Source organism: Tetrao urogallus, assembly GCF_951394365.1.
Source record: "Tetrao urogallus genome assembly, chromosome: 1".
NCBI lineage: Eukaryota > Metazoa > Chordata > Aves > Galliformes > Phasianidae > Tetrao > Tetrao urogallus.
In genome coordinates, this window is record NC_136813.1 from 62,528,152 (window position 1) to 62,554,869 (window position 26,718).

General features: G+C 41.8%; 1 protein-coding gene across 1 annotated transcript in view; it reads left to right on the plus strand.

Annotated features, from left to right (window-relative positions):
• The window catches only part of LONRF2 (LON peptidase N-terminal domain and ring finger 2), a gene marked incomplete at both ends in the record, with an annotated part of 30,604 nt that extends 5,232 nt beyond the window's left edge, over positions 1 to 25,372 (plus strand). Inside the window, 11 exons of the mRNA XM_079549575.1 lie at positions 10,083 to 10,201; positions 13,440 to 13,562; positions 14,422 to 14,583; positions 15,085 to 15,310; positions 17,469 to 17,565; positions 17,918 to 18,032; positions 18,665 to 18,786; positions 19,617 to 19,775; positions 22,648 to 22,810; positions 24,708 to 24,857; positions 25,214 to 25,372. Of these exons, the coding sequence (XP_079405701.1) occupies positions 10,083 to 10,201; positions 13,440 to 13,562; positions 14,422 to 14,583; positions 15,085 to 15,310; positions 17,469 to 17,565; positions 17,918 to 18,032; positions 18,665 to 18,786; positions 19,617 to 19,775; positions 22,648 to 22,810; positions 24,708 to 24,857; positions 25,214 to 25,372 (1,595 nt within the window). The remainder of the gene's footprint in view (positions 1 to 10,082; positions 10,202 to 13,439; positions 13,563 to 14,421; positions 14,584 to 15,084; positions 15,311 to 17,468; positions 17,566 to 17,917; positions 18,033 to 18,664; positions 18,787 to 19,616; positions 19,776 to 22,647; positions 22,811 to 24,707; positions 24,858 to 25,213) is intronic.
• Positions 25,373 to 26,718: the final 1,346 nt, after the last annotated feature.

The window sequence follows — 26,718 nt, forward strand, 5'->3', positions numbered from 1 at the left end:
TTACATCAGTACTGAGGATGAACATCTGCATTTTCACTGACACTGGCTTTCAGGCTTAAATCTGTTAACAGTATGCAGATTTTGGAGCCCAAATTTGGCTTGCTGAAGAACAGCTCATCTGTTCTAGAGTGTGGGGCAAGTGTGAGTTGCCCATTTCCCAGCTGTGAGGGAGCTGCTAACAGCTTGTGTCTGATTTTATAGTCTGAGTATGACTTTACATTGCTGTTAAATAGGAGGAGAAAAAAATAAATTGTGAATAGAAAGTGTCTTGCCGTGTTCTTTGACCTTCCATACAGACTTAAGTGATGCTTCAGTAGAAGTTGATTCCAAAACAGCTGCCATGGATGTTCCTGCCACTAAAATCTAAGTTGTGGGGGACTGTTGCTTCCCGAGGAGTGCAGTGTGAATGAACTTCCACTGGAACATTCCTGCTGTTTGGTTGAATGCTTGTAGTCCTGAGTAAAAAAGGCTATGGGCAAGTGATCCCAAAACTGATTTCCTAAGGTGTTTGCTTTCCAAGCCTGCATCCAAATTTGTTTTTTAAATTTGATGGAGAAAGCTGATGACAATTCTTGGTCAGCTTCCTGTTGCTGCCACACCATAGGAGCGGTGGGTGAGAGATTGGCCACTTCGATCAAGGTCAGAAGAAGCAGAGAGCTGCAGAGTCCCCTCTGTGTCTGCATGAGGAGGCTGTGCTTAATCTGTTTAGGAAGCTGTGCTTAAGTGTTCTATAAAGGTGACTGATGATACAGGACATAGGTTTTATTGTTGCTGTTTTCTTAAGACTTGCGCTTCTTAGTGGTGTGCTTGCATCGAAGAGGCATTGTTCAAAGAGATCATCCACAATCCCTGCGTGTGAATTATGTGCATTAGTGCACTTTAATGGTCTTTTCTTGTTGGTGCGCTATTTCTAGAAGACTGCTATCAAAGATAAGGTCATCTGTCTTTCTCATGTGGTTAAAAAAAGAGATTGACCGAATCTTCTTCCTCACAGTGTGTCTTGGGAATGCTTCTGATTTCCAGTAGTAAAGAAATGTCTCTTGACTTTGTACCAACTATTAAAGAAAAGACACAAAAACAAAGGGAGGAAAAAAGCTGGTAGGTGACTGTCATGACTCTTGGAATGGCAAATGATTCAGTCATTTTAATAATTCATCAAAAAAGTATTTAATTTTGTAGCTAGAGAAGTATGATTTCTAAATGAAGAATGAGAGGTAATCTTTCTGAAATAGTATGCTGCAAAAAATAGCAGATGCTTTCTTCTTAGAGAAGTGCTAAAAAAGGAGCTTTCCCATCTTTCTGTAAAAGCACCTCTTGAAATCCGCCTAAATTAAACATGTCTCCCAAACCTGTTTTCTTCTGTTTTTCATTGGTGCAAAAATAGAAACAGAGATTACCTACAAACTGTGTACGCTGAATGTTATTTTAAACTTAAAATATTTTGCAGACTACCCCACACACGCTTCTTTAATACTGAGGTAGTGCTTGAAAAAATTGTGTCATACATGAAGAATTTACTGCTCCTGCAAATGTGTGAAGTACTTTGAAGAAGGAACCCGTATTGCTCTTGATTTTTTGAAGAGCTGACTGCTTAAAGCTCAAATCCCGTTGCTGAATCTGATGGTTTCGTCAATTTGTGAGGGCCTGCTGAAGGCATGGGCTTTGCAGGATTGCAAGACCAGGGACCACGTGAGTCCTGTGCATGGTGGGCAGGAGTGTATCTGTGGTTATCACCAGAGGATGATCTTTAGGTGTTTTTTAAAACGGTTAAGAATGCTCTTGTAACTTACGTATTGCACTGTTCAGGATGGTTACTCCCCTCCTGCTCCTTGTTATCATCGAGATGTGATTTCCTATAAGCAGTTGAACTACTTCTAAAATGCTTCAGATTTTCTTGCATGTAGGCATAGTTCTCTAGGATTATTCAAACAGCTCTTAAAAGAAAAGCATATTCATTGTTACTGTGATAAAAAAAAACGTAACAAAGGAAGAAGGCATTTATGGAACTGACTTGAAGTTCTTAATCTGAAGATGAGTGGGTTACTTTACCACTCCCCTTCTCTTACACAAGTGTGTTATGTGATCTGCTGTGTTTTCAGGACGAAAGCACAGTGGGGAAGTAAATAAGAAACGAGAAAGTCCTTTTTGCAGTATGCAGTCAGAAATCCTAGGCTAAAATAAACTTTAACTGGAAAAAGAAGAAGGCTATAGAAATTTCAAAAGGAACTACTAGAAATGCAGTTTATATACTGATAGTAACAACAACAAAAAAAAAGGCAGCTAGATAATCACCTGTGAGGTTGTATTATGATAGCATATCTTGCTGTAAATTGATCTTGGTTTCTGTGATCTTAGAATCTCTTTGCAATCACCAACTTGCGTGCATCTCAGCTGCCTGTTTGTATGGGGCATCTAGACATCTACTTGAGTCTTCTAAAGATTAATCACAAGTTTGACCTGTGGGGTTTTAGTTTGTGTTGGCTTTGCTTGTTATGTTTTAAAAAACAAAATGCTAACAGATTAAAGTATTACCTGCTCTTGAAGCGGGTACCTTGGTTCTAACTGAGTCTACTGTTCTCTCTAAGAAAGGTTTTTTGTTAGAAAACCTTACCTGAAGCCCTAACTAAATGCTGTGAGAACCAGTAAACATTGAAAATGAGTCACGTTTGTGTGCTCAATAGTTTTATTACACCAGTACCAAGCAGCCACAGATGGAGTTGGGGTATGTCACCCAAGACGGTGCCCAGATATCCAAGGGGCAGAGTGAAAACTGACGATGTGGGGGAGAGGTGTTGGTTCATGCAGTCAGATCTGGAAAGAGTGGGCTTCATCATAATAATGTGGAAAGACAGGATTTTGTTAGGAGGCGTGGATAATCTAATCCATTACATTGAGCTGTACTCTGAACAATCTTGAATTAACGACTTGTGCTGTACCGTGAAATTCACCACTTAGTTGGTTTGTACAGAAGGTTCTCATTGGCTTACAATTGTGGGAATGCAAACTAAGCCGTAGGGTAATGTAATTGGTCTGGCTTGCCTCTGCCTCATTAGGTTGGAGGTACAGTTTGGAAGACAGGGCACTAAGTTAACTGTACTCTCTTTATGGCAGCTCTTCTAGGCAGAATACAGCTTCTCTTACAGTGTTTCCCTTGAGTAATCAAGGGAGGAGTGATTAACTGTGCAGAGTGATGATGACAGTCCAGCTTTAAATATTATGCAGGGCTTCCTAGCTGAGGAATTACTCACTGAGCCCAAAATAAAACCACTGGAAATCCAAAGTGTTTCATCAAACGTACAGAAAAATCTATGTTTTTAAGTCTGAACCCTTTCCAGAGGTTGTTCACAACAGCAAGAGGCAAAGAACCAAAGCCCAGAGAGACTTAACTTGTCTAGATATCATATGTTCTCAATTGCCCTGCTGATGTGTCAGCTGTGTTGTATTTATCACCTCAGCTGAAGAAAACAAGGCACTGTCTTGTTATCTGCCGTGGACCGGAAAGTTATCTAGGTAAGTATGCTCAAGGACAAGGAAGTGAATGGTTCCACATCCTTGTACTTTTGGGAGGAAAGACAAGGGGACAGAGCTGTTGATTCAGTGCCGCTTGTGAAATAGTGGCTATAACTTGGACGCTCCAGTTGTAGAATAGTTTCTTCCAATCTTCAGATGGTTCTGAGGCCTTCAAGATTGCCAAGTCCAACCATCACCCTGAGCTCCGAGTCCCTTCACTAAACCCTGTCCCTTCGTGCCACATCCGCATGTCTTTTCAATACAGTGCAGGGATGGGGACTCCGCCATCTCCCTGGGCAGACCAAGGATCATGTCCAATGTCTAAGCACTTTTTCAAGAACTACTTCTTCCTGATATCCAATCTAAACCTCACTTGGCACAACTTGGGGCCACCTCCTACATGCTGTCTGTTGAATGGAGACCACACCCTCCTCATTACAGTCTCCTTCCAGGTGCTTATAGAGAGTGGTGTGGCCTCCCCTCAGCCTCCTTTTCTCCAGACCAAACAGCCCCAGCTCCCAAAGACAATCCTCATATGTTGTTTTCTAGTCTCCTTTGTGGGTAAAGAGAGATTTTGGTTTGGGGTACCTTTAAGAAATGTGCAGTGCACACCTTTGTTCTCTGCACGTGGTTACCTTCTCTGATAGGGTCAGTCATTTGCCTTACCCCTGTGAAGTCAAATACGTCATATCTGTATGAAGAATTAAAAAGAAAAAAAGCTGTATTGTAGACAGACCTTTTAGTAGGAGGTTCTGTATTTTCATAATGACTGCTGTGGGTAGTGTGAGCAAGAAGGAAGTGGCTTTGGACAGGTCTTTTAGGCAGCGGTGTGGCAGCCATATTGCACAGATGGTGAATGCAGGAGTGCAGTGGTACCCGTGCCCTTGCTTCTTGGGGCAGGCTCTTCCTGCAGCTTGTAACAGCATTTGCTGTAATGTCTGGCAGTGTTTCTTGTCTAGTGGAACTAGGTGCTTGTGTAATGGTTGTACTGTAAAACAGTGTACTGCTTCTGCACGGCAGTAAGCTTATGAAAGGGATTAGTTTTACTTTGCTGAGTTGTATAATCTTGGATGGATGAGTTCAGGGCTGGGAAGCTCTTGGGGTTGCTTCATCTGATGCTACAGAGATGTGTTCTGGCTGCATGGGAGCTTTGAATAATTCTTCTATTATGGACTTATGGTTTTCTTTAATGATGATTAAAAAAACCATAGAACCAAGTACCACAGAACGTAAGGAAGTTGGGAGGGATCCACGAGGACCATCAAGTCCAACTCCTGGTTCCACACAGTACCATCCGAAACCAATGTCTGAGAGCAGTGTCCAAACACTCCTTGAATTTCAGCAGCTCGGGGCCGTGCCCACAGCCCTGTGCATCCCGTTCCATGCCCGCTGCCCTGTGGTGCAGCCCCTTTCCCTGACCCCCAGCTGCCCTCCCCTGACAGCTCCATGCCGTTCCCTCGGGCCCTGTCGCTGTCACACAGAGCAGAGCTCAGCGCTGCCCCTCCGCTCCCTGTGAGGAGCTGCAGCCGCCATCAGGCCTCCCCTCAGCTCCTCTGCTCTGTGCTGAGCACAACGAGGGGCCTCAGCTGCTTTTCACACATCTTCCCCTCCATACCCTTAATCGTCTTTGTAGCCTTCCATCAGGACGCTCTCTAATGGTCCGATGTTCTTCATAAATTCTGGTGCTCAGAAGTGCACACAAATTCTGTAGAGAAGGGCACTGCTGAAGTCATCATACCTGTCCAGGACTTAAGTGTTGCTTCCCTGCTCAGAACTGTTTGTAAGCATCCATTCCAGATCAGCTGGAGTCTGCTGGGCTGCAAGAATGGGCTGGCAGAGAGAGAATTTCCCACCTCTGGAGTCTTTTTGCGATGAAACTTCCTGTGTGCTTCGTCTGGGGTTTTGATTTGTTTTCACATACTGGAAAACTGATAGGGATACAAATGCAAGGAGAAATCATGGTGAGGCTCAGAAAACATACTTTTTAAAAATAATCCAATTATTGTGGAATGATAAATGAGAAACTGGGGACTTGCTGATTGTAAGTGTACATTGTGACTGATGCCATTCTTCAGTTCTGGGGAGCTGAACTTGTTTTTCGTCTTTGCTATAGATAGAAGTTTTATTTGCATTCCTGTCTGTCTTTACTGCTTTTGCTAATTATTTCATCAAGCACGCTTCTGCCCCTGCTCCTCAACCAGATCACCAAAGCTGAGTGCAGAGCACAGCAAAGAAGCCAAATTTCTAGCTCTGTCCAGTGGTGGAAGTTACATTAAAATGTGGGAAAGCTTTTTCCCTAGAATCCTAGATTGACTCTTGCTAGGAGCACTCAAAGGTGTTTTTGTCATGATGCTGTTTCTAATAGGCGTTTAGAAAATGCGCTTAGAGCTGGGGTAGACTTGAATAAAACATGCTCTTCTAGGAAGAAATAAATGTCAGATAAGAAGGATTAGGGAGTTCTAGCAACTTTCAGTTAGTTCTTTCTGTGCTGAATTCCTGGAAGAAATCTCTGGAGTAGTTTATTGCAGAAAAACTCTTAGCGTCATCCATGTCCTGTTTAGAAAATTCTCTAATTGCACTCATTTTCCTCCTAGCACAGGGAGGTTTGAGGGAGCCATGTTCTTTTCTGTCAGCCTCCTGCATTCAACCATACGGTATTTTTAAAATGTGAAGGCTTGGGACTGTCTGGAAAAGTAATTTTGGGTGTTAGCTTCTGCATAAGTGAGAGTGTGATCTAATGAATGTCTGCACATGAGCGCAAAGGTGAAGTGAGCAAAGTTGAGGTTAAATTTACTAGGAGGGATAGTAAGCTAACATTTCTGGAAAATCTCAGCCAGCTATTGCATCAGTTTCAACAAGCTGGCAAGCACTCTGTGTTGGTGATACTTGGCTGTCCCAGAGAGGATCCAGGATGCACAGAGCTGCCGAGCCCCTTTGATGTTGTGCAACACTCAGGCATCGTCTTGCGCTGTGGGGTGAGGGCTGGGAGGGAGGACGCCACGTGCAAAGGTTCCCATGACCTGTGGCTCCCAGGAAATCTGTGTCCCGGCTGCCCGGAGCCGCAGATCCTGGGAGACTCAATGGTGGATCCATGATGCTGACAAGAACATAAATTTTGCTGTGCAGCTGCAGGCTCCCAGAAGATTTTGATCCAGGAAGTGCCATCTGTTGGTATTGTGGAAACAGTAACATTGTCTATGCTTTTCTGCTTTAATTTGGACTGAGATACCAAGTCATTTCTTAAAAGAAATCTTTTATTCTTAGCGTCAGTGAGAAAGAATGGGTGCGTTATGTTAAAGCAAACCACTGGTTATTGTGTGACTTTGTGGTTTGTTTTAAATAATCTTGATGCTTCTTGTAGTTTGTCAGCACCTAGCAGTGTTCCTGAAATCTGTACATCCTCAAGCCCTCTCCATTCACCTCATGTGATTATTATTTTTTTTTCCCCACATGATATATGAGGGAGTGGAACAACTCAACAGTGCATACAGAATCTCTGTCTTTAATAAAGCTATACCTTTTTTTTCCTTCCATAGCTACATGCAGCTACGTTGGCATCGGCCATCTGCCAGAGGCAGTTCTTCCTGGTGCTGGTTTCGCTGATCAGCTGTAGGATCTAACCTTGGGAAGTCACGTAGCCTAGGATTGTTTTTTGGGTGGCTTTGTGTTGTTGTTTGTTCTGGCCCACAGTGCCCTTCATGTGGTGCTGGTATCTGCTAGCTCATGGGTTCTAAGACGTGCAGCCCTGCCACCAGCCCTGCTCCCTCTCCACGCTGCCCAGGTGCAGCTGCCTGCAGGCTGGCACCAGCTCCGTGCTGATGATGGGACGTGCCAGTGGCCTCACCACCAAATGGAGGTGAACTTGAATGAAGGAGGCTGGGCAGCGCTCCAGCTACTGAGCCCTGTCTGACCGCCTAATCTCACTATAGGAAACCTGTTATTCTGTATTCTCATAAATACTGTTCTCTTGAGCAAAGCTGGAAGCTTGTTCCCCCTGCTCCCTTTCTCTTCCTCAGTTAATGAATAACTGGCTAGGAATGTTTAGTTAAAATGAACCACACCTTTTGCTTTCTAATTGAGACTTGGTGAACAGAGGAACTTGGTGAAGTCCTGAGTAGATGTAGCTTTTTCTGGTGTGGCTTAAGTTTTTTTTCAGTATCTTATTTTCTCTTCATGTTATATGAGCCTGTGAACTTTGCTTTGGGAAGATTTGCAGCCCTTGCAACACAGTTGTGTTCTGCCTCTCGTTTTCAATGAAAACAAAGACTTCTGCAGTTGAGATGTTCCCAAAAATGAAATGATGAAGCTGTTCTCTGTGTCTACTGAATGTATGAGCCACTCGGAATTGCCTGCTGAAAAACACGAGGAAACGTCAGCATGGCTGAAATGTCAGTGGTGCACTGGTGAACAGAAGCAGGAAGCTGGCTTGCCTGCCCAATAAGCTTGCACTGCTTCCTTTCCCTCCTTGATGCTAAAAAGTACCCCACCCAACGCTCTGCCTACCCCTGTCAATATTTGCAGAAAAAACATGCAGCAGATACATTGATGGAAATATAGGCAGAGTGGGTTTAATACAGTCAGAAGATTAATAAAAGACAACAAAACTGAATAATCTTGTATTTGAGCATCTTTGGAAAAGAAGAAAATAGCTTGCTTCCGAGGGCATGAGGTTAATTGTTTTCAATTTAATTTTGTTAATTTACTTCTTAAGAGTCATTCTCTACTAGTATGGATCACTGCAGCAGTCTGCATGTGTAATACTGAAAGGAGAAAACCAACAAATGTGTGAACAAGCTTTTGTAGAGCTCCCATGTTTTAGATGTAGTCTGCAGCCTTTGCTGTCTGGGCCCATTGAGGCAGCATCAGCTGTGGTGTATCATTCTGCAGTTAGTAAATCTGGCATCAGTCCATGCTTGAGCTAAAGAAAGCATCAGTCCTCACTGCTGCTTTCTTTCTCATCCCTCATCCTGGCGTTCACATTTCTGAAGCTTTACAGTGAACCAGTTGAGGGGAAAGTGATCCTCTTAAAACTTTATTTGTTTTCACTGCGTTAGCTTTCAGTCAATTAATTTCTTGCTCTGGTTTGCTGTGCAACCACACGGACCTGCTTTGCTGCATTAGAGCTGGTGTCAGCTCCAGGGCAGGGAGGGGATGCAGTTGGGCCATCCCTCTGCACGATGCTTGAACTTTGTCAGCTGTAGCACCTGTACCAGTTGCATGCTTACTCTCTGTCCATACTCACTTGTATACAGCTTCACATGGCAAATTTGTTCTTACTGAGGATATGTTTGAGGGTATGTTGGGATGTTTGCGCAGAATAGGAAGGGTATGGAGATGAGAACCCAACATACAGCCATACAGAAGGAGATGCTAGTTGGAAATGTCCCTGAAGTTAGTTAGGAGGCAGAGTTTCAGACCTGTAGAAATGAGGAAGTATTGCCTGTCAGTGCACCTTGGAGCATTTTTAAACTTTAATCCCAGTTATGAAAGCTTTAACCTGGTCATGAGAATTCTACCACCTGGCAGCCATATTCCAGCTCTCCTGAGGCTTTCCTGGCATGCAAAGGTTGAGAGCACCCAGGCTGTTAGGGATGGGTGGAAGCTGGCTGGGCTGCTGGGTACTAGGTGCCAGTTCCTCACTCCAGGCTGTGGGGTGGATGAATGCCAGTAGCATTGCTGAGGTGCTGGTAATGGGTTTGGTGCTGTTTAATATCTTACTAACAATCTTGATGAGCGAATGGAGTGTGCTGTTCGCAGGTTTGTGTGTCATCAAGCTTGGAGGGGGAAGGAATGTTTGCAGGGCTGCCACCCTGAGGCTCCGGCTGGCAAGTCTTGTGTGCTTTAGCTAAGGCAAATACATCTGGGACAAAATAACCCTGTGCAGCAGGACAAGCTGGTTAGACTGCAGCACTGCAGGAAAGACACGGCCATCCTGGTAGACAGGCTGAATGTGGAGCCACTTTAGCTTTTCCGCAATTCCCTGAAGTTTTATGCTCAAGCTAGATTTCCATCTTAAAACATATTAGACCATAAGATAGGATTTGAGATGTTTATAGTCCATGCAGTCTAAAAACAATTCATGAACGTATGGCTGCTAAGGCAGTGATGTGTTCTCACTGGAAGTTTGCCTGCTATGAGGATGGCAAGTGGACATAATTTGAAGACTGCATGCATTTTGTTTAATGATTGGCTTCTGGGATGTTCTGTAACTGAAGTTCTTTGTGGTGTTTTCTGCACGTAGTGCGTAGAACTAGAGTAGAGGGAGAAAAAGCTTGGTGCTTTTTTTTTTCCTTGCTGAAGAGTCATGTAAGCTATGTGACAGAAAGAGCAAGTGACGACCCGTATGTGAATATGGAATCACTCTTGTGAGAGAGAATGCAGAGATTGCTTACAGACTGAGGAATATATTTCAGGAAGGAAGAGAAGAATTACCTTTTTTTCCATTACATAAAAGTGAGAACGTAATGATCATGCAGCTGTGCTTTTTAGGTTACTCTATTTGAAATTAGGTTACTGCGTTTAACACACACTACTGCTTCTTTTAACTTTCTTGTAACCTTTTTGTCTTCCAGCTTCTTGCAAGTGTTCACTGATAGCACAGCGAGCAGAGCTCTGTACGTCAATGAAAAACTACCAGCAAGCCCTCCATGATGCAGACATCCTCTGCCGAAGCAAACCCCACTGGCCTGCGGTATGGTGCTTGCATGCTACAAGGAAAACAAATCAGACTGCTTGTTCTCAGGACTTCTCTTTGGGGGGCAGATGGCACTGGTGAGGTCATTGTTGGGTGAACATTGTGGTGTTATCAGGACTGGAAACACAGACTGGAAGGTCCTTCTTTCACAGGATGAGTCTGGAAGGTCCTTAGCATGGGATTTGTCTGGTGGGCATCCAGTGATGTGATTTTGTTTGTGCTAGTGCCCATTGATCTGCTAGAGCTTGTGCTGTAGCTTGAAGCAGAATCGCATTCAGAAGTCATCAGTGGCATGGGATCACTTTTCCCTTTTGGCAGTGAGTGGCTTTGCCAGCTTCCTGGCAACAGTGTCTTTCTGAGGAGTATCCCAGATAGTATTTCAGGATTTACTCATTTTTTCTTCTTTCAATACTGAGTTCATACATCACATTCCTGCCTGTGTGACATAGTGATTCATATTGGTGTGGGTTTTTTTCCCTAACAAATGAGATTCTTGGGAGCACTAGTTGTGGGCAGCCTGAAGCAGGTGTCAGAAAGGTAGGAAAGGTAGTTAAGGTAGAAAGAGAAGGAAGCACATGGTGCCCATAGTTGATGCCTGAAGGCAGGCTGGGTGTCCCAACAGCTCACCCTGCCTAGGATTACACCTTTAGTCAGTCCCTCACCTGTCACTAGCAGAACTGCAGCACAGCTTTGACCAAATGAAGCCTCCAGACTGAGAGATAGGGTGACATGGGTTGTAGGCAGGGTTGTAAGAAGACCTTGGATTTTCTTTAGCCTTATGAAGAAGACTGAGGTGTTGCATAAACTCACTGGTGTGGCAAGCCTCAGCACAGAAGCTGCAGCTTGGTCTCTGTTTGAGCTAGGTAGGATGAGCAATGAGGTGCCATCTGATGCATCTAGCTTCTGACAAGTTAGATACTCGTCTCCTGAAGATACCTGTCTTGTCACCCATTAAAACCTTTTCTGTTTGAAGGAAAATGGTAATCTTACCCCCATCTCCTCTACTCTTTGAAGTTTTACTCTCTATTTAGGATAGTTTTCTACTCAAGGCAGGAATTCATCTTGAGCAGTGTCAATTGTGTTTTTGTGCAAAGGGAGACAAATGAATTAAGCACATTCAAATGTTTTCTTGGAGTGTCTTGTCTGTTTGCCTCGCATCCATGGAAATGTGATGTGTGTCTGTCGTAGGCGGATAAAGATTTTGTTAATCGCATCTCTGAAGAATGCTAATTGAAAATGAAAGTTGTCATCATGGCATACCAGCAGTATCACAGATACATTTTGCTTGTGTATGTCAGAATTTCCACAGAAGCTTTGGCGATCCTGAATTAGCATTATTCAGGAATTCTGCTTTGTTTTGTATCTTGCCCTGTTTCATCCAGTGGCAGAGATTAGAGCAAATGTGTAGTGCAAAAATCCACCATAAAATAGAGCTGTTCTGGGAGTAGCTCCTGGGAGATGAGCATTCACCTACCAGAAACTTTTGGCTTATCGCTAACTGAAATTCAATGTCTTACAATGTCTGAGTTCCTAAAGTTCTTGGGTCCACCAGTTTATTTATTTTCAGTTGCTGAAACCACGTCCCTGGAGTCTGTGAGGAAGAAATTTCCAGTTGTACTTTGCAAGTGGCAGAGAGAATTTGATGCCCTCTCTGAAGCTGCTTGGGGTTCTGGCTAGATTTTACCCCTCAGATCTGATGCTTTACTTGACACTGTGAAAATAGAAAAGGGAAGGTGGCAGTGCTAGTCTTGTAAGGTCTGTTATTCCTGGGCATAATTCTTGGTGTTGGATCTTTAGATGCTTCTTCCACACACAGCCCAGAAGACACCAAACTACCAGGGCAGTAGAATAAACTTGTCTGTAGTGTCAGGATGATTAGTAGCTCTGGAAAAAAATGTTTAGAGAGGCTGTGGAAGCATCAGAATAAAAAGATCAGGGTCAGGCCTCTGTAGTACCTTTCCTCTTATCATATTCAGAAAAAAAAACATGCAGATCTTGATGTGAAATGTCTCCAGCATGCTAGCTGCGTCCCGGTTCTCAGAAGCAAAGAGACATTGCTTGGGAACCAAGTCAAGCTCTTGCATGCTCCTTGAACTCGGCCTCTTGCATGCTTCTTGGACTCAGCCTCCTATTGGGAAATATGCTTTCTTCTTGCTGGAATAAACAGGCTGCTCTTTTCTGTGTTTTGGGAAGTAGTGAAATTTACCTGCTCAGTCCTCATCTCGGGAGATGGCAGCATACTAAGACTTCTAGTTTATGGCATACAGTGACTAGTTTTCCCTACAGTGTCTGTTGCTATAAGCCTCCTCCTTTTCTCCCAGACAGTGGAAAGGTAGAGATCGTAACAGGCTTCAACTTGAAGGGCTGCACTGAAAGGGTGAGGGAAGTTTACCTGCTGGATAAGATTACCTGATGTTTTTGCAAGAGCATGAGGAACAGAAAAAGACATCTGCTTATCTGACCAGTCTCTCAGCCTTCAGCACAGCCTGAAGATAATTGTGTGAATCGGAGGTGGACTAGTGTTCGTTTTCAAGAGCAGATGTTTACAAACACATTTAGTTTCTCTCCATCTTTAAGGAAATAATTTCCAGAGTCAGATTTGAACTGCAAATTGACATCCACAGGGAAATTCAAAGGTGAGGCGTTCCTCTCTCACCACTAATAAGCAAATTAGGACTTGTCTCCAAGCTGATTTCTTTTACCTCAGCCACGGGTGTGTCACTCCAGGATGTGGAGAGGTAGGATGAGCTAAAAGGTTTCAGGTTAAACACTGTCAAGTTGCCCTACATTCATAATATACTGATATGTTCTACCCAAATAAAATAGGACAAGACACTCAGCAAAAGTGAGTATCCTAAACCTGAAATCTTTTGCTTCATCCAGGGCCGCTGCCAGCCTGCCCCATGTTTTCCACATAACTCCATTGCTGTTCAGACTGTCCTGGTACAGGGAACCCCTCTCTGGGCCACAGGGAGCCCTGTAGGATATGTTGTGGTGGGAGTCCCCAGGAAGACAAACAGCCCTCCTTACTCTGTGTTAAGTCCTCCTTGAAGAGGAAAGGAGCAGCGTCTGGCTGGGGGTGCTGCACTGCAGTACTGGGAACGTTTTGTTCAGCAGGAGGGAATGGCTTTCTCATTCTTCTGCAAAATAGAGGAATGGCCAAGTTTGTGTGCTGGTGTCTTACTGCCTCTTCAGAAACAGTCTCTAGATTTGTACGTTTTCTTTGTGTGAACAGGGTCATTATGTGAAAGCAAAAGCTCTTTCTGGATTGGAAAGGACCGAGGAAGCATTGAAGGAGTTTCTCTATTGTGTTGCCTTAAATCCTGAATGGAGCTCAATGAAGAAAGAAGCCCAGAAGGTATCAGATGTGTTTACTGTTTGCTTCTTGGCCATTGCACTGCTCTGTAGAGGTGCCTCCGTCACAGAGATAGTGTATTTGTAGATTACACCACAAATCTGTAGGTTGGACCACTGCTGTTTATTGATGATGCTTGCAGTGTGTCAGCAGGACTTGAATACACCTGGATTCCATAAGCTCAAAGCTACTAATTTTAGTGCCCAACAGAAAACCTCTTCATGTGGGAAATGACGGGGGGTGGGGAAAAACAACCCTGTAATCTATGTATAACTTCCCGTAAGTGTACATGGCTGTATGACCCTAGTCACATTCTCTTTCAGTCTATACATGCAGCAGTTTCAGAAAAGAAGTTGGGAGTTCAGCAAGGTGCTTGGTGGAGATTGGTGAGAAGGGAAACAGCTTTTAGCCTGGGTTGAAATCAGCTTGAGTGTAGAGCAGTGGCCTGCTTGGATGCAGAGGAGAACTCAGACACATCTGTATTAATTTGATTCAGTAAAAGAGCGTGATCTGAAACCTTCTGAAAGCAGAGATCTGAGGATCGTAGTGCAGAGGGACATCAGCAGAGGAAGAAGAGGGCAGATTGCCAGGCCTCAGTGATTGCGGGGAACAGAGGCCTTTGAGAAGGGAGATGGGCCCCAAGTTCCCACAGAGAGGAGGGCCTTGGGATGTGCCTATGGTTGTGGTGGGCCCTGCCACATGAGTTTCCTGTGGATGTTGGGGAATGTAGGATCCCACCGTTGTTGCAAGCCTCTTGGCATTCAGAAGCTACACAGTTTTGTTCATCTGTGTTTGTACAAACGTAAAGATCCATGTTGTAATTGTTGTTCTTCTCCCTTTCTTTCTCTCTCTAATTGACTAGATAATGTGTGAGATGTTTTTCCCAGCCTTTGAAAATGTGCATGATAGTCTAACAGCACCTTTCTCTAGTCGAACATCCCATACAAGATTGAAACCTGCATTTTTAAGTAGCATAAACACACAGTCAGCTGCTGAAGATAGTTCCATTGCTGGGTCCTCAAAGGTATAGTAAAAAGTATTCAACATATAAATACCAAAAATAATACAAGGATCTGTCTGATCGTGTGTGATGTTGTCTTTGTCAGCACTCGTGCAGGCACTTATTTCATGGTAAGCCTGTTTTCTCCAGTTACTGTTGTATCTCTTGTTGGGACATGTTTTTTCAGAAAAACAGGTCAAAACTCTTTGTTCAGAAAACAGTGTGATGCCTTCTTGTGGAGATCTGTCATGTTTTGTCTTTATTTTGTATCTTTCTTTTTTTCCTCCTTTATGTCATTTATGGGATTTTAGTATGATAGAAACACAGCTGCTAGACAGAAGGCGTAGGGAGAGAAATCTGTTTAATGCAACTTGACTGTAACCCTGTTTCATGTGGACCTTTGTTCCTTTCTAAGCTCAGTGTAGTTACACTGATCTATTACTGACATATATAACTAATAATAATAATAAAAAAGAAAAACAAAACTTGTCTTCTGCTGTGTATAACTGTTCTTACCTTCTTTAGGATACTGTGTTCAGGTTAACAAAAAACCCGTCCCAAGAATCTGATGTATTTAGAAGCACTGATTCTCCCGCTTCCCATAATGTACTGGATCGCTATTTTGAAGACAGCAAGAAGTCTCTGGGAGCTGTTCTCTCCAATTTACCTGGGACTGGCTTAAAAAGAAAGCTGTCCAGTGATATGAGGGATATACAAAGCTTGGACATCCCCAGTAAAATCCCTAAGAAAGGTTTGTGCTCTGGCTTCAGATTTTCTTTTGCTCATGTTCAAAAACTACCTTTTTCCTCCTCCCTTTTTAGGTGTAAATGAAACATTTCCTGTATGGATTTGTAGTCCAGGAAATGTCTTTCTGCTCTTAACAGCGTTGCTCTGATATTCCTCTCGTATTGGAACATGTAGAGTTTGAAGATGTTAAAGGCACTAAAGCTCAAGTACTATTTATGTTATTGCAATGCAGTTTCAGTTCATTCAATGAACGCTGCATTTTTCTTCTCATAACTTGTAATCCACTAACAGTTTAGTCTTTGTATTGCTGGCGTTCACAGTTTCTAAGTCTCAGAAGTACAGTGGAATGTCATTGTTTTTCTATATGAAGTAAAGATACAGTGAGCCTGGAAACTGATCTTTAACTGGCATCAGAAAGAGTCATATGCAACTTTACATGAAATTTGCCAAACAAACAAAGGAGCCCTTTGAAGGGGTAATAAGCTCACCCAGTTTTCTGTTGCTTGATAGCCATGCTTACAGTTGGTGTGCTTCTCAGGCTTTCAACAGAGAGCTCTGAAATGTTTCTAGTACTCTGGGAAAAAATGCTGAAGGCACTATATTGCACTGAGTAATGAAATAACTGGGAAAAGAGGCTTTTAAAATGCTGCTGCATTAGCGTGCATTTTTAAAAAGAAATAAAAGTGCACACCTCCTTGACCAATCTGACTTCTGTCTTGAAATATCACAAGTCTCCAAGTGCTGCTGCTTGTCTGCCACCTCAGCAAATTACCAATTTACAGCCAGTTTCTGGTCGTGGTGTTGTGAAGGGAAAAATCCCATATTTGTCTCTGAACTGCAGACTCAGTAAATAGATTGTGAAATCTAACACTCTTCTATCTCCACAGCAAAGGGCAGAGATCGCATTTTACCCAGAACCATTAATTTCTGGTCTGTGCTAGATCCTGATGCCACACTGCTATTTGCAGAATAAGGCAGTTAGGTTCTTGCTGTTACTAAAGGCTAACATGCAAGATGTAGGTTAAAGATAACACTGTTTTTCTTTGTAGGCCACATCAGTGCCCTCTCCCCTTTCCTGTCTGTACTGGAGATAAACCAGATGCTCAGCGCAAGTTATCTTTTAACAAAATATCCAAATGTTTCGACTTAACATCAAAAAGCTGAGCTTTTTCTTTTCTTTTTTTTTTTCCACTGTCAAGAGTTTGGTTCATAAAAAGGTCGTGAAGGCTCTGTTGCAATTCTTGCTGAGCAACAAAGGTGTGGACTGTAAAAGAAGTTGCAGAATCTGGTGAGGCATTGGAACAGGCTGCCCAGAGAGGTGCTGGAGGCACTATTCCTGGAAGTTTTCAGGAAAGGGGTAGATATCACAGTGAGTGGCATGGTTTAGAGCAGTCACAAGCATGGGTTGACAGCTGGACTGAGATGATCACAGTGATCTTTCCAACCTTTATGATTCTATGATTAATCTGCTTGTGTTAATGTCATCAGAAGCCTAAGCTGGTAGCTCTTGAGCTTAAATATTGCTATGGTGTTTGAGGCCTGTGATCTTTGGATGTGTTCAGTACAGCAATACGCACCACCTTCAAGAAACAAGATGGACATAAATTTTTGTATTCTGTCACTGTGTTTGCCAGCTGCATTAGTTCATATAACTCTAGTAGTCCTTCAAAGTGAAGCTGTGTGAAACATAGGATTTCCACAGCAGGGTAGTCTGGAAGCGTGCAAGCCTTTTTATACTGTTAAGAAAAATTATTCCTGCTGAGACATCTATAATAAACACTGATGAAATAGTTTAACTGCGTGTAAACAAATTAAATTCTGGACTTAACATACTGAAAAACATCTGGCCTGGCTGATGTGGGAGGTAGTGATGGTGATGGGAAAGCAACAGCAGAATATTTTCAAAACTAGACTTTGAAAAAAACAACCATTTTTGGAGAAGCAATTTGTGGGTATTCAGCTCTAAAATGCTTTCTCTGGCCATCATTCTCTGCTCTCCAAAAAACTTCCTGCCAGACAGTTTAAAACTTAAATGGAAAATATGTTTATTTGAAACAAAGCTTCAAAAAAGAAAGGAGATAATATAGTTATGGAAAACAGCTTACTATTTGGAATTGCAGTAATGCTAAAATATTTACTGTAATCATCACCTTAACTTCTAGATGCAGATGTTTTACCTGAAAACACTGTCATCACTTCAAGTGAGATACCAACAACTCTTGTTGATGCGTCGGATTTCGAGTGTTCCCTCTGCATGAGGTATGGCTGTGTTGACCTGTGATTGAGATCTGAAAGCCTTTCTAGCTTCTGAAAAATGTTTTTGTGGTGTCAGAAGGGAAAGCAGCCAAAGAATGCCGAAACCATTGCTTCATTTCTTTTTCCTGAAATTTGGATTTGATAAATCTGTACAGACACAGTCTTCATTACGCACTACCTACCACTTCAAAACTAAAAACCCTTTTTTATGTCTTTAGATAAAATTGTCACTAATTTATACAAAAGCAGGAAGGGGTGAGATAGTGAGGTCTACTCCCTCGTTTCCACAGTTTAGGAATCTGTATTGTTCTATATTGTCAGCTTAGGTTTTTTTGTTCTGTGTTTGCATGTTCAGGTTGTTCTATGAACCTGTTACCACTCCCTGTGGACACACATTTTGCCTCAAATGCCTTGAGCGTTGCCTTGACCATAATCCACATTGCCCACTCTGCAAAGAAAAGCTGTCAGAAGTAAGTATATCCTTGCCTTGGTTAATAAAAATATTCAAAGCTGTGTTCTTCTGATAACATGTATAGGATTCTGTGCTGTACTTGCAGAACAGTGTGATAGTACTCAGCGTCAAGCTGTGCACAGACCTTATTTGCTTCAGAATATATTTTGTTGTTCCTTGGGGAAAAAAAAAAATATTTGTTGGTGCTTAAAGGAAGAGATACTTCCAGTATCACGTCAGGCTCATGCTTATGGAGTCCAAATGTGTTCCTACCATCAGTCTGTATTTCTACTAGCAGTGAAGTAGGAATGGGCACTCCTTGGTCAAACCTTGTGCTCCAGTAGTCATAATGTGTCTCATATTTGGAGTACATCTTGGGGAGCAGTAACCTGACAGCTGTAGGTGAAAATAACATATGTATCTTCTGCAGAAGCAGGGAGGAACTACCTGTTCTTGTGGTAGTACAGATGCCATCAGAAGTGAAGCTAATGGGCATTAGAGTGAGCTAGAGTGAGCTTACTTCATTATCTTGAAGTAGTTTTTATGCCCAAAGGCTGGAGCTAATGTGCCTTAGGAAAGGCAATGGGCTGGGAGAAAGAGTTGTTACCTGACTTCTTGTTATCAGGCTTCAGAGTTGACTCTTCCTTGCAGTTCTTGGCGAGCAGAACTTACAAAAAGACCGTCCTGACAGAAGAACTGATAGTCCGTTACTTGCCAGAGGAATTATCTGAAAGGAAGAAAGTCTATGAGGACGAAATGAAGGAATTGTCAAAGTAGGCTCTCTTTTTTACTTCTGGTAACTGTTAGAAAAATATGTTTTTAGTCTGAATTACTGAAAAGCTTTACACTTGTTTATGAAAATGCACAAAATGAATGAATTTCCAAAACAAGCCTCTCACGTTTCATAATTTTTACATGGTTGGTGCAGATAAACAACATGCGTGGATGGTAGAGAGGCATAACAATATTCTTAAAATAGAGATAATAGCTTTATTCCTCTGAATCACTATAATATCAGCTTTAAAAGTTTTAATGGGATTTCTTTGGAAACAGAAACCCTATTATGGATGTGTTATACTTCAGGTCAGTAGAAGTTCAAGGATTCATTGCTGTGTCAGTGATGTGAAGCTTACTCTACAACTCAACTAAAAAGAAAAATAAAACATGGAATGAAACCTGGAAAAATAACACAAGGATTGGTGGCCTTCAAACTTTAAGGACTTCACTGAGCTCTGGAATTCTCCACGCTTTGCTTTGAATGTAGTTAGTACTTAGTTACTATGTTATTATAAAAAGTCATGACCAAAAATTTTCAATTTGTATTTAAGCTAGATGCATCTGTATGCACACTTTTTGGGAAATTGGCTATTATTTCCTGACCTTTCCTTTAAAAACTAGATTAGATTAATTTTTTCCTTAATACATTAACAAAATGAGACCTGAAATGTACTTTTCCTTTGAAAATGACAAACCACAACCAGAGAGGCATTTAACAAAAATGAGTCTAAGGAGACCACTGGAAGCAGTGTTCTTTTTATGGGTTTATGCTAAATATAGCTGTGTCCAGAAAAAACTGAACTTTTTTTTAACAATTACCTTACAGTTTGAATAAAGATGTTCCCATCTTCGTATGTACTATGGCCTTCCCTACCATCCCTTGCCCACTTCATGTTTTTGAACCTCGTTATCGCCTGATGATAAGAAGATGCATGGAGACTGGTACCAAACAGTTTGGCATGTGCTTAGCTGATGAATTGAAAGGGTAAGGAGATGAGCTAGAATGTCCTTCGTTACAGTGTTGGCATGCTGATGGGGTACTGCAGCACAGCATACTTGTCCCCTCCTGTGGTTCCTTCCAGTCCTGTATGAACCAATACAGCAGTTGATGACTTTTTACTTTAGTATATCAAACGTTCCTTTGGATGCAGAGATGTTATTTTTATTACTCCCGTGTTGGATGGATAGCAAAAACAACTCATCTTGCTACTACAGGCTCCAGAAATAGCACTGAAATGTGTGTGTGGTTGGAAAGCTTTCTAGCCTGTTTGTTCTAGTGAAAGCTGACAGTGTGGATGACAGTTGCTCTTCTATCTGCTCATTTAAAACAAAAACATACACAAAAAACTAAACCCAAACCTTGCATAGCTTTTTTGCATGGGCAGAATCATTTGAATGAGATGAACTGTGCATTTGGCTGAGAAGCCTGTACTGCTGCTGAACACTGAATGTTGATGTTTGTCTTCACTGCCGTGTTGCAATGTCTAAGCTCTGCAGTGAGTGGGTTACATTGTCTTTGTATATGATCCTGCCTTTAATTTTTTTTTTTTTTTTTTAATTTTGACACTATGTGTTTCCACTTCCCTGTGTGGAGATGAATACTAATGATTAAATAGAAGTCTAGATGAAAGGGAAAAGGGATAAGCAGATAATCTTGGAAGAAAAAAAAAAATGAGGTGGTCTGAAGAGACATTTGTCTTATGAGATATGATAGGAAGTTGTTTACTTTGGAAGAATGATGCAGAATTGCCAGTGTGGGAAGTCTTAAGAATGCATTAAGCATCCTCAGGAGCAGCCCTTTCGCAGGTGATCATGGCTGGAGCTGAGAGGAGGGCAGTCATACCCAGGTTTGGCAGCCTTTCCTTCTCCAGTTCAGGGATGTTTTTTCTCTCGGATGAGAGGACAAAGGAGGCAGTAAGAATGCAGGAGTTGCTTCAGCTGGCTCTGGCTGCGCTCCGTGCCATTTGACATGCTGTCAATGGTGCACTCCCAGTGGAGTTTAGGTCCCTACAACAGCTGTCACGCTGTGATCCATTACAGTCTTATTATCAATTTTCTGGAAGGAAATATGTTTAAGAGTGAGGAGAAAAGGACCCTGTGGCATCAGTGATAATTGATCCCTGCACACGTGGAAAGGCTTAGTACAGAGGGATAAGGGGCTACAGTCCTAAAAACGCACATTTATTTGATAGTGCCAAAAAGGGTGTTTTAAAATGCAACTAATATGGTTAGATACTGTTAGTATGCTCTCTCTGTTTAGAGCTACTGAAATAATTAAACATTTTAAGCATGGTGCCTTCCAGTTAAATCAAAAACACTGAAGTGCAGGAAGCCTTTATTTGTAGTCACCTAGCAGGCTGTTGTGGTGTCTTACACAAGTAAAGAAATAATTTGTGTTTGTTCAAAATTGTGAAATCTAATGAGAATAAGAAAGTAGGGAAACTTGTTTTGCTTCATCTATTGAGACAAGAGTATAGAAGGCTGAGATTCTTAGTTCCCTTGAAAGACATGGTGACAAGTCATATTAAGTTAATTACCTTCCTCTGCTTTGCTTGTCCACTTAAAATTAAAACTTAGAGAAGAATTGTTTATAAGCTTTTAAGACATGTCAGTACATTTTATACTCATGGCCAGGTGGTTTCTTGTCTCTCTTTGATCAAAGTCACTTTCCATCCAAAAGTAACTTCTCAAAGAATGACAAAAAAACATCACTTGCAGATGAATTTTTGAACTTGATATGAGTGCCATTAGAATCCTTAAAAAAAAAAAAAAAGAAAGAGAAAGGGTTTGTTATTGTTTAAATGGTGCTTAGTCTGATCTTTCAATAATAAATTCAGTTGTAATCTCAATGGTCAAGCACACAGAACTTACTGGTGTGCAGCTGTATGCTTCTTGCTCTTCCTCAGTCTGCACAGTACAACGGCCAGAAGAGACTGGCTGTTTCACAGCAGTCAGCTTTTTTCCTCCCCAGACCTTGAATTCCAGTGGACTAGAAACAAGAGTCATTTCCCAGCAGCATTGCTGTTTCTTCATTACTCTGATTGAGCAAATGGCCAAGCCCTGGTATAACAAGCGTTTCCCTAATGAAACATTTTTTGGATCCTATAAGGATTTGTTATCTTGAGATCAGGGTAGGTACAGTGCATTCTCTTGGTTAGCAGTAAGCTGAGGTACAAGGCTGCAAACACTGGCAGATCAGAGTATCACAGTGAGGAATTGTTGTGTGATCAGCTTCCGTAATGAACTAACTAAAGCACAGGTGCAGAGTAGATAAGCCTAATTAATTTAAATAAAATTTTGTTGCATGCTACTTTCCAGAATGCAATTAAAATTTGTGCTTCAAATATAACAAATGCAATTGCACTTTTATAAGGGGGGTATTTTATTTTGGTTAACTTAAAGGATACAGGGGCAAGAAGAATCTTGCTCTGTAGAAACCTTTTTCTCCTAAAGCCTGTAATCCTCTGTTTATACCTCACAGTAGAGGGGATCACCCTGCTAGCCCTGCATTTGTGTCTCAGTTCCTTGGCTTCCTTATGGTATCTTTACCCATCTTGTTTTCTTTGCAAAGCAAGTGAATTTGCCACAAGCGCTGGCAACTCACAGCTCCATTTAGCTTTCCTGTCCCTTCTCTACCTCCCTTAAATACCTAGGCTCTGAAGGTGCTGCTGCCTTGGACTTCCAGGGAAGGCAAAAAGGGTGGGGGTTGTGTGGCTTATGTACATAAGCAGAAATGTATTGTCACCAAAGCAAGGACCTCTTTCAAATTGAAAGTGGTGAATTAGGCCCAGTATTTGTCCTGATGTATATAAATGCTTGTTGATGATTTCCACTTTTATACCCTTCTGTCATTTCAGATTTGCAGATCATGGCTGTATATTAGAGATCAGGGACGTAAAGTTTTTTCCTGATGGACGCTCAGTTGTTGATACAGTTGGTGTCCGTCGTTTTAGGGTCTTAAGCCATGGCCAACGAGATGGATATAACACAGCAAACATCGAATATCTTGAAGATAAAAAGGTGATCTATGGTGCAAAGTTATTCATACCCATGTATTGCTGGATTCACTTAAATAGCCTTTCCTTATTGCATTTCAAGTTAGCTGTGCATTATTTTTTAATCAATATCATTATAAATACCATAGCTCTATTTTGACAACCGTGGAACAAACTTAGCTTGTCTCTTACACACTTCCCTTTCTTCCTTTCTATCCTTACAATTATCTCCACTTGAAGTGTTGCACTGCCTTCATGAATCTCTTACGTAGCTTCTGATAACAAGGTCTGTCATGACAGTTAGGTGAGCTCAGAGTAGTGTTTTAAGACCGGTAAGGGCTTATCAGCCATCTAAGAACACCTCTGTTAGTAGAGAATTGGCTGTTCTCTTTGTCCACTGAACACAGGAGATCAGTTTGGCAGACTTCCTATGACTTCCCAGCTCTGGTTTGCAGAACAGCTCCTCAAACAAATGTGGGAGTCCGTTATTAAAATGAGATCTTTGTGAGATACTGTTACTGTGCCTGTACAAACATCCATCAAAGTTGACTGAGACCTCAGAATTGCCAGGAGGGGAGTAGTTTTACAAACAAGTCCTCTTACAATATCTGCAACAAGTGAAGTGCTTGCGATGGGTGTTGGCCAAAGTGTGAATTTTTGGCCATACTTAATTATGGCACCTGGATCGTCTTCGGAGCACATCTGTAAAATCTTGATCCCTCTTAACATTGAACTTAGTAATCTTATGCCAATTGATGAAATCCATTCTGATCTTGCAAATCTTCAGCACGCTTTCATGGTTGAAGTGTGAGTCTGTAAAATCCAGGTAGGGCTCTTGCAACTTGTACAGGATGATGCAGCGTTGTTCACCAGGCAGGGGAGAGATGTTGTGGAGTGCTTCCCCGTCGTGGAAGCTCTAAGTATGTAATCTGTTCACAGTGTTTAGATCCCCAGAGAAGGGTGGTGGAGGTTACACGTCAAGGCATTGTTTTCTAGATGGTGCCAGAGACTCACCTCTTTATTATTAGAGTGAGATTTACCTTGTCTCACTTCAGAGGCTGATGTCTGAGTTCAGTGCTATACATTCCTGTTACAGTCAGTGATGAGAAGTCTCAGTCCAAAGCTGCCTATTTATCTGCTCTATTGTGGATATCTACCTTACGATGAGATTAATTGCCCGCTAGAGCTGTTCCTTCTCACCTAGAAAGGGCAACCAGAGTAGGTGGCTCAGGTATGTGTCTGAGTAGCCCAGAGGAAGTACACCATTGGTCTGTGCAGATCTAAAAGAGAACAAACAAAAATAATTTGCAGTGTTGTTCTTTTGCTTATGCTTTTTTCCTTTTCCCTAGTGGCTAATAGCCAGCCCTATGCAGCTCTTTGCAAGGGTCTTTTTTTTTTAATGGCTATTCCTGGTACTGGGAAGTCATTCACTTTCTCTGCTTCCTGCCTGCACATTTCTGCCCTCCACTTTCTCCATGGCTGTTCTACCATGACCTTAACACTTTTAGGAAGTATTGCTAATTTCTAAATGCTGTAGAAACCCTATGCTTGTGCTGAGTGGCAGTAGAAGTTCTGGAGTTCTACCAGACTGTATAAGAATTCAGAGGTCTCCTAGTGACAGGGACTTAAGGTCGTGGGTTTGAAATGATTGATACAATGTTCTGAGATTAGAAAGCAGATTCTTCTGTTGTGCCAATATTTAGGTTATTAATGAGTAACTTCTCTAGGAAGTGTCATTTCAGAACATGCAGGGGAGGGTTCCATCATCCAGGTTTGAAATATGAGAGTTGGGTACAGTTTGCCTAGATGTGGACAGTTGAACAGCTGCAGTCACTGCATTATTGTGCTTCACTTGCTTCTGGCAGAGCATATGAACTCCATAATACCAAACTTGTTTTGTTCCATCTTCTTTGAACAATAAGGTTGAAGGACCAGAGTACGAAGAACTTGTCCGCCTTCATGATTCAGTTTATGATCAAGCTGTTGCCTGGTTTACTTCTCTTAAAGACAATATGAAGGTGCAAATTCTCAATCATTTTGGGTCCATGCCAGGAAAAGAACCAGAGCCGCAGGTAATAAATCTTTACTATTCATTCATAATTATTCTTTATGTATTTTTTTACACAAAGCTATTTTCTAAAAGAGGTTTTTGCTGTATTTTTGTGCATTCTAAGCTCCGCTCGTTTACCCAATTTTGTTCTATTTGCATAAAACATAGAAAGCAATGATCATACATCAATGTAAGTTGGTATATGAAGAGATCAGCCTTAATGGAGCAAAAAGACAAAGAGAATGGCTGAAATCAAATGCTTAGTAGCTGCTTTTAGTTGTAAGATGCATTTCTGAACAAAAGGAAGGTGGGAAGAAAGTACTGGTCTTAATCAGGCAGTGTTGGTTAATACATGATTATGTTTCCATCCTCTTACAGAGCAACCCCAGTGGTCCTGCCTGGTACTGGTGGCTCTTGGCAGTGTTGCCTCTGGAGAACAGAGCTCAGCTGGCTATATTGGCTATGACCTCCCTTAAAGATCGTCTTATTGCCATCAGACGTGTCTTGATATTTGTGACTCGCAAAAGACCTAGATAACATGATCTTCAGTTGTAAATGCGCACTGAAAGCATCTCATGACTGGTTGTTTGCGGGGAGTGAGAGGGGAGGGGTTGTTTGTTTGTTTTTAAAGATTCTGTCAAAAATGAACAGCCCTTTCTGACTGTGTCCAGCATCCATCGATTGCATCAGTTTGTTATCCTGGGTATTCACCAACCTTGCACTCTTCTCCTGTTGTCCCGGTGAAATCTGAGCCTCTACGAAGCTGTGCTACAATTAGAATGTAGTTGATAAGTGTGGATAAATTACTTCAAAATACTATGATAGAGTTAATGTTTCTAGCCTGCAAGAGAGTTAAATACTAGAGTAGCACCGCTGGCCTATATGTGATTTGGATTTCCGCTTAGTATGAAAAGGAAACTGGACAGTGAATTAAAGAGGTGTTTCCTAGACTTTCTTGAAGGTAGTGAACAGAAGAGGAGCTGCGCTTCCCGGCCAAAGTATACATGAAGACTGTAACGAGCAGTATGCTCTGTTAGTGAACTGGTAGACAGTCCATCATACACCCACATCTCTCTTTTTCAGGAAATATAAGTCTGCGAGGAAAAAAAAAACACCTAAGCAGTTTGTGGTCAAGGCATCTGAGGATGTTCATCTGAAAGAATAATAGCTACTGAATATATACACTATTTAGTAGCCTTAGGTAATCCCTTGTGTTGTGATATATGTGTTGTAGCAGATTGAGTATGTACAAAATGCTTGGACGGGTGTACTTTGGATTATTTGAAAAGAAAAATCAAAGTAGACCTAGCTGGTCTTATCACTAAATTGAGATCATACCAGCTTTCTAAACTATGAGGAACGCTGCTGTGAAATGATTTCACTCCAAGTACTAGGAAGGCAGACTGCAGGTTTTTTTTAACGTTTGCTCTGCAAGTGGGACTGGCAAGGATAGAATACCATATCCCATTTACCTGCAGTGTCATGCCAACCTCATGGTACATTGGAATGATCTCTATTGAACGTGTTTCAAACCGAAAGTATTGTAGCTTAGTACCCGTTGCTGTGTGTGTTGGAAATCAGTCCATGATAACACCATGAACAGAGGCACGAACTGAACACTATAAAGGCAAGTCTCAATGCAAGCTCAAGTCAGGTGTTAACCTTCATTTGTGTTATTGGTTTTTATAGACTGTTTTGTTAATATCTAACTTTGATAGCTCTGAAATTGCTTCTCAGTCAAATGATCAACATTTGCTCAATTGCCAATGAAATAACAGTGTTACCAATTCAATTGGCATAATTTCTTGTAAGCATTTCCTAGAATTGATAGTACCAACAGGAAAAAAGTTGACTTGAATCCTAACGTGCTGCAAGTATAGCAA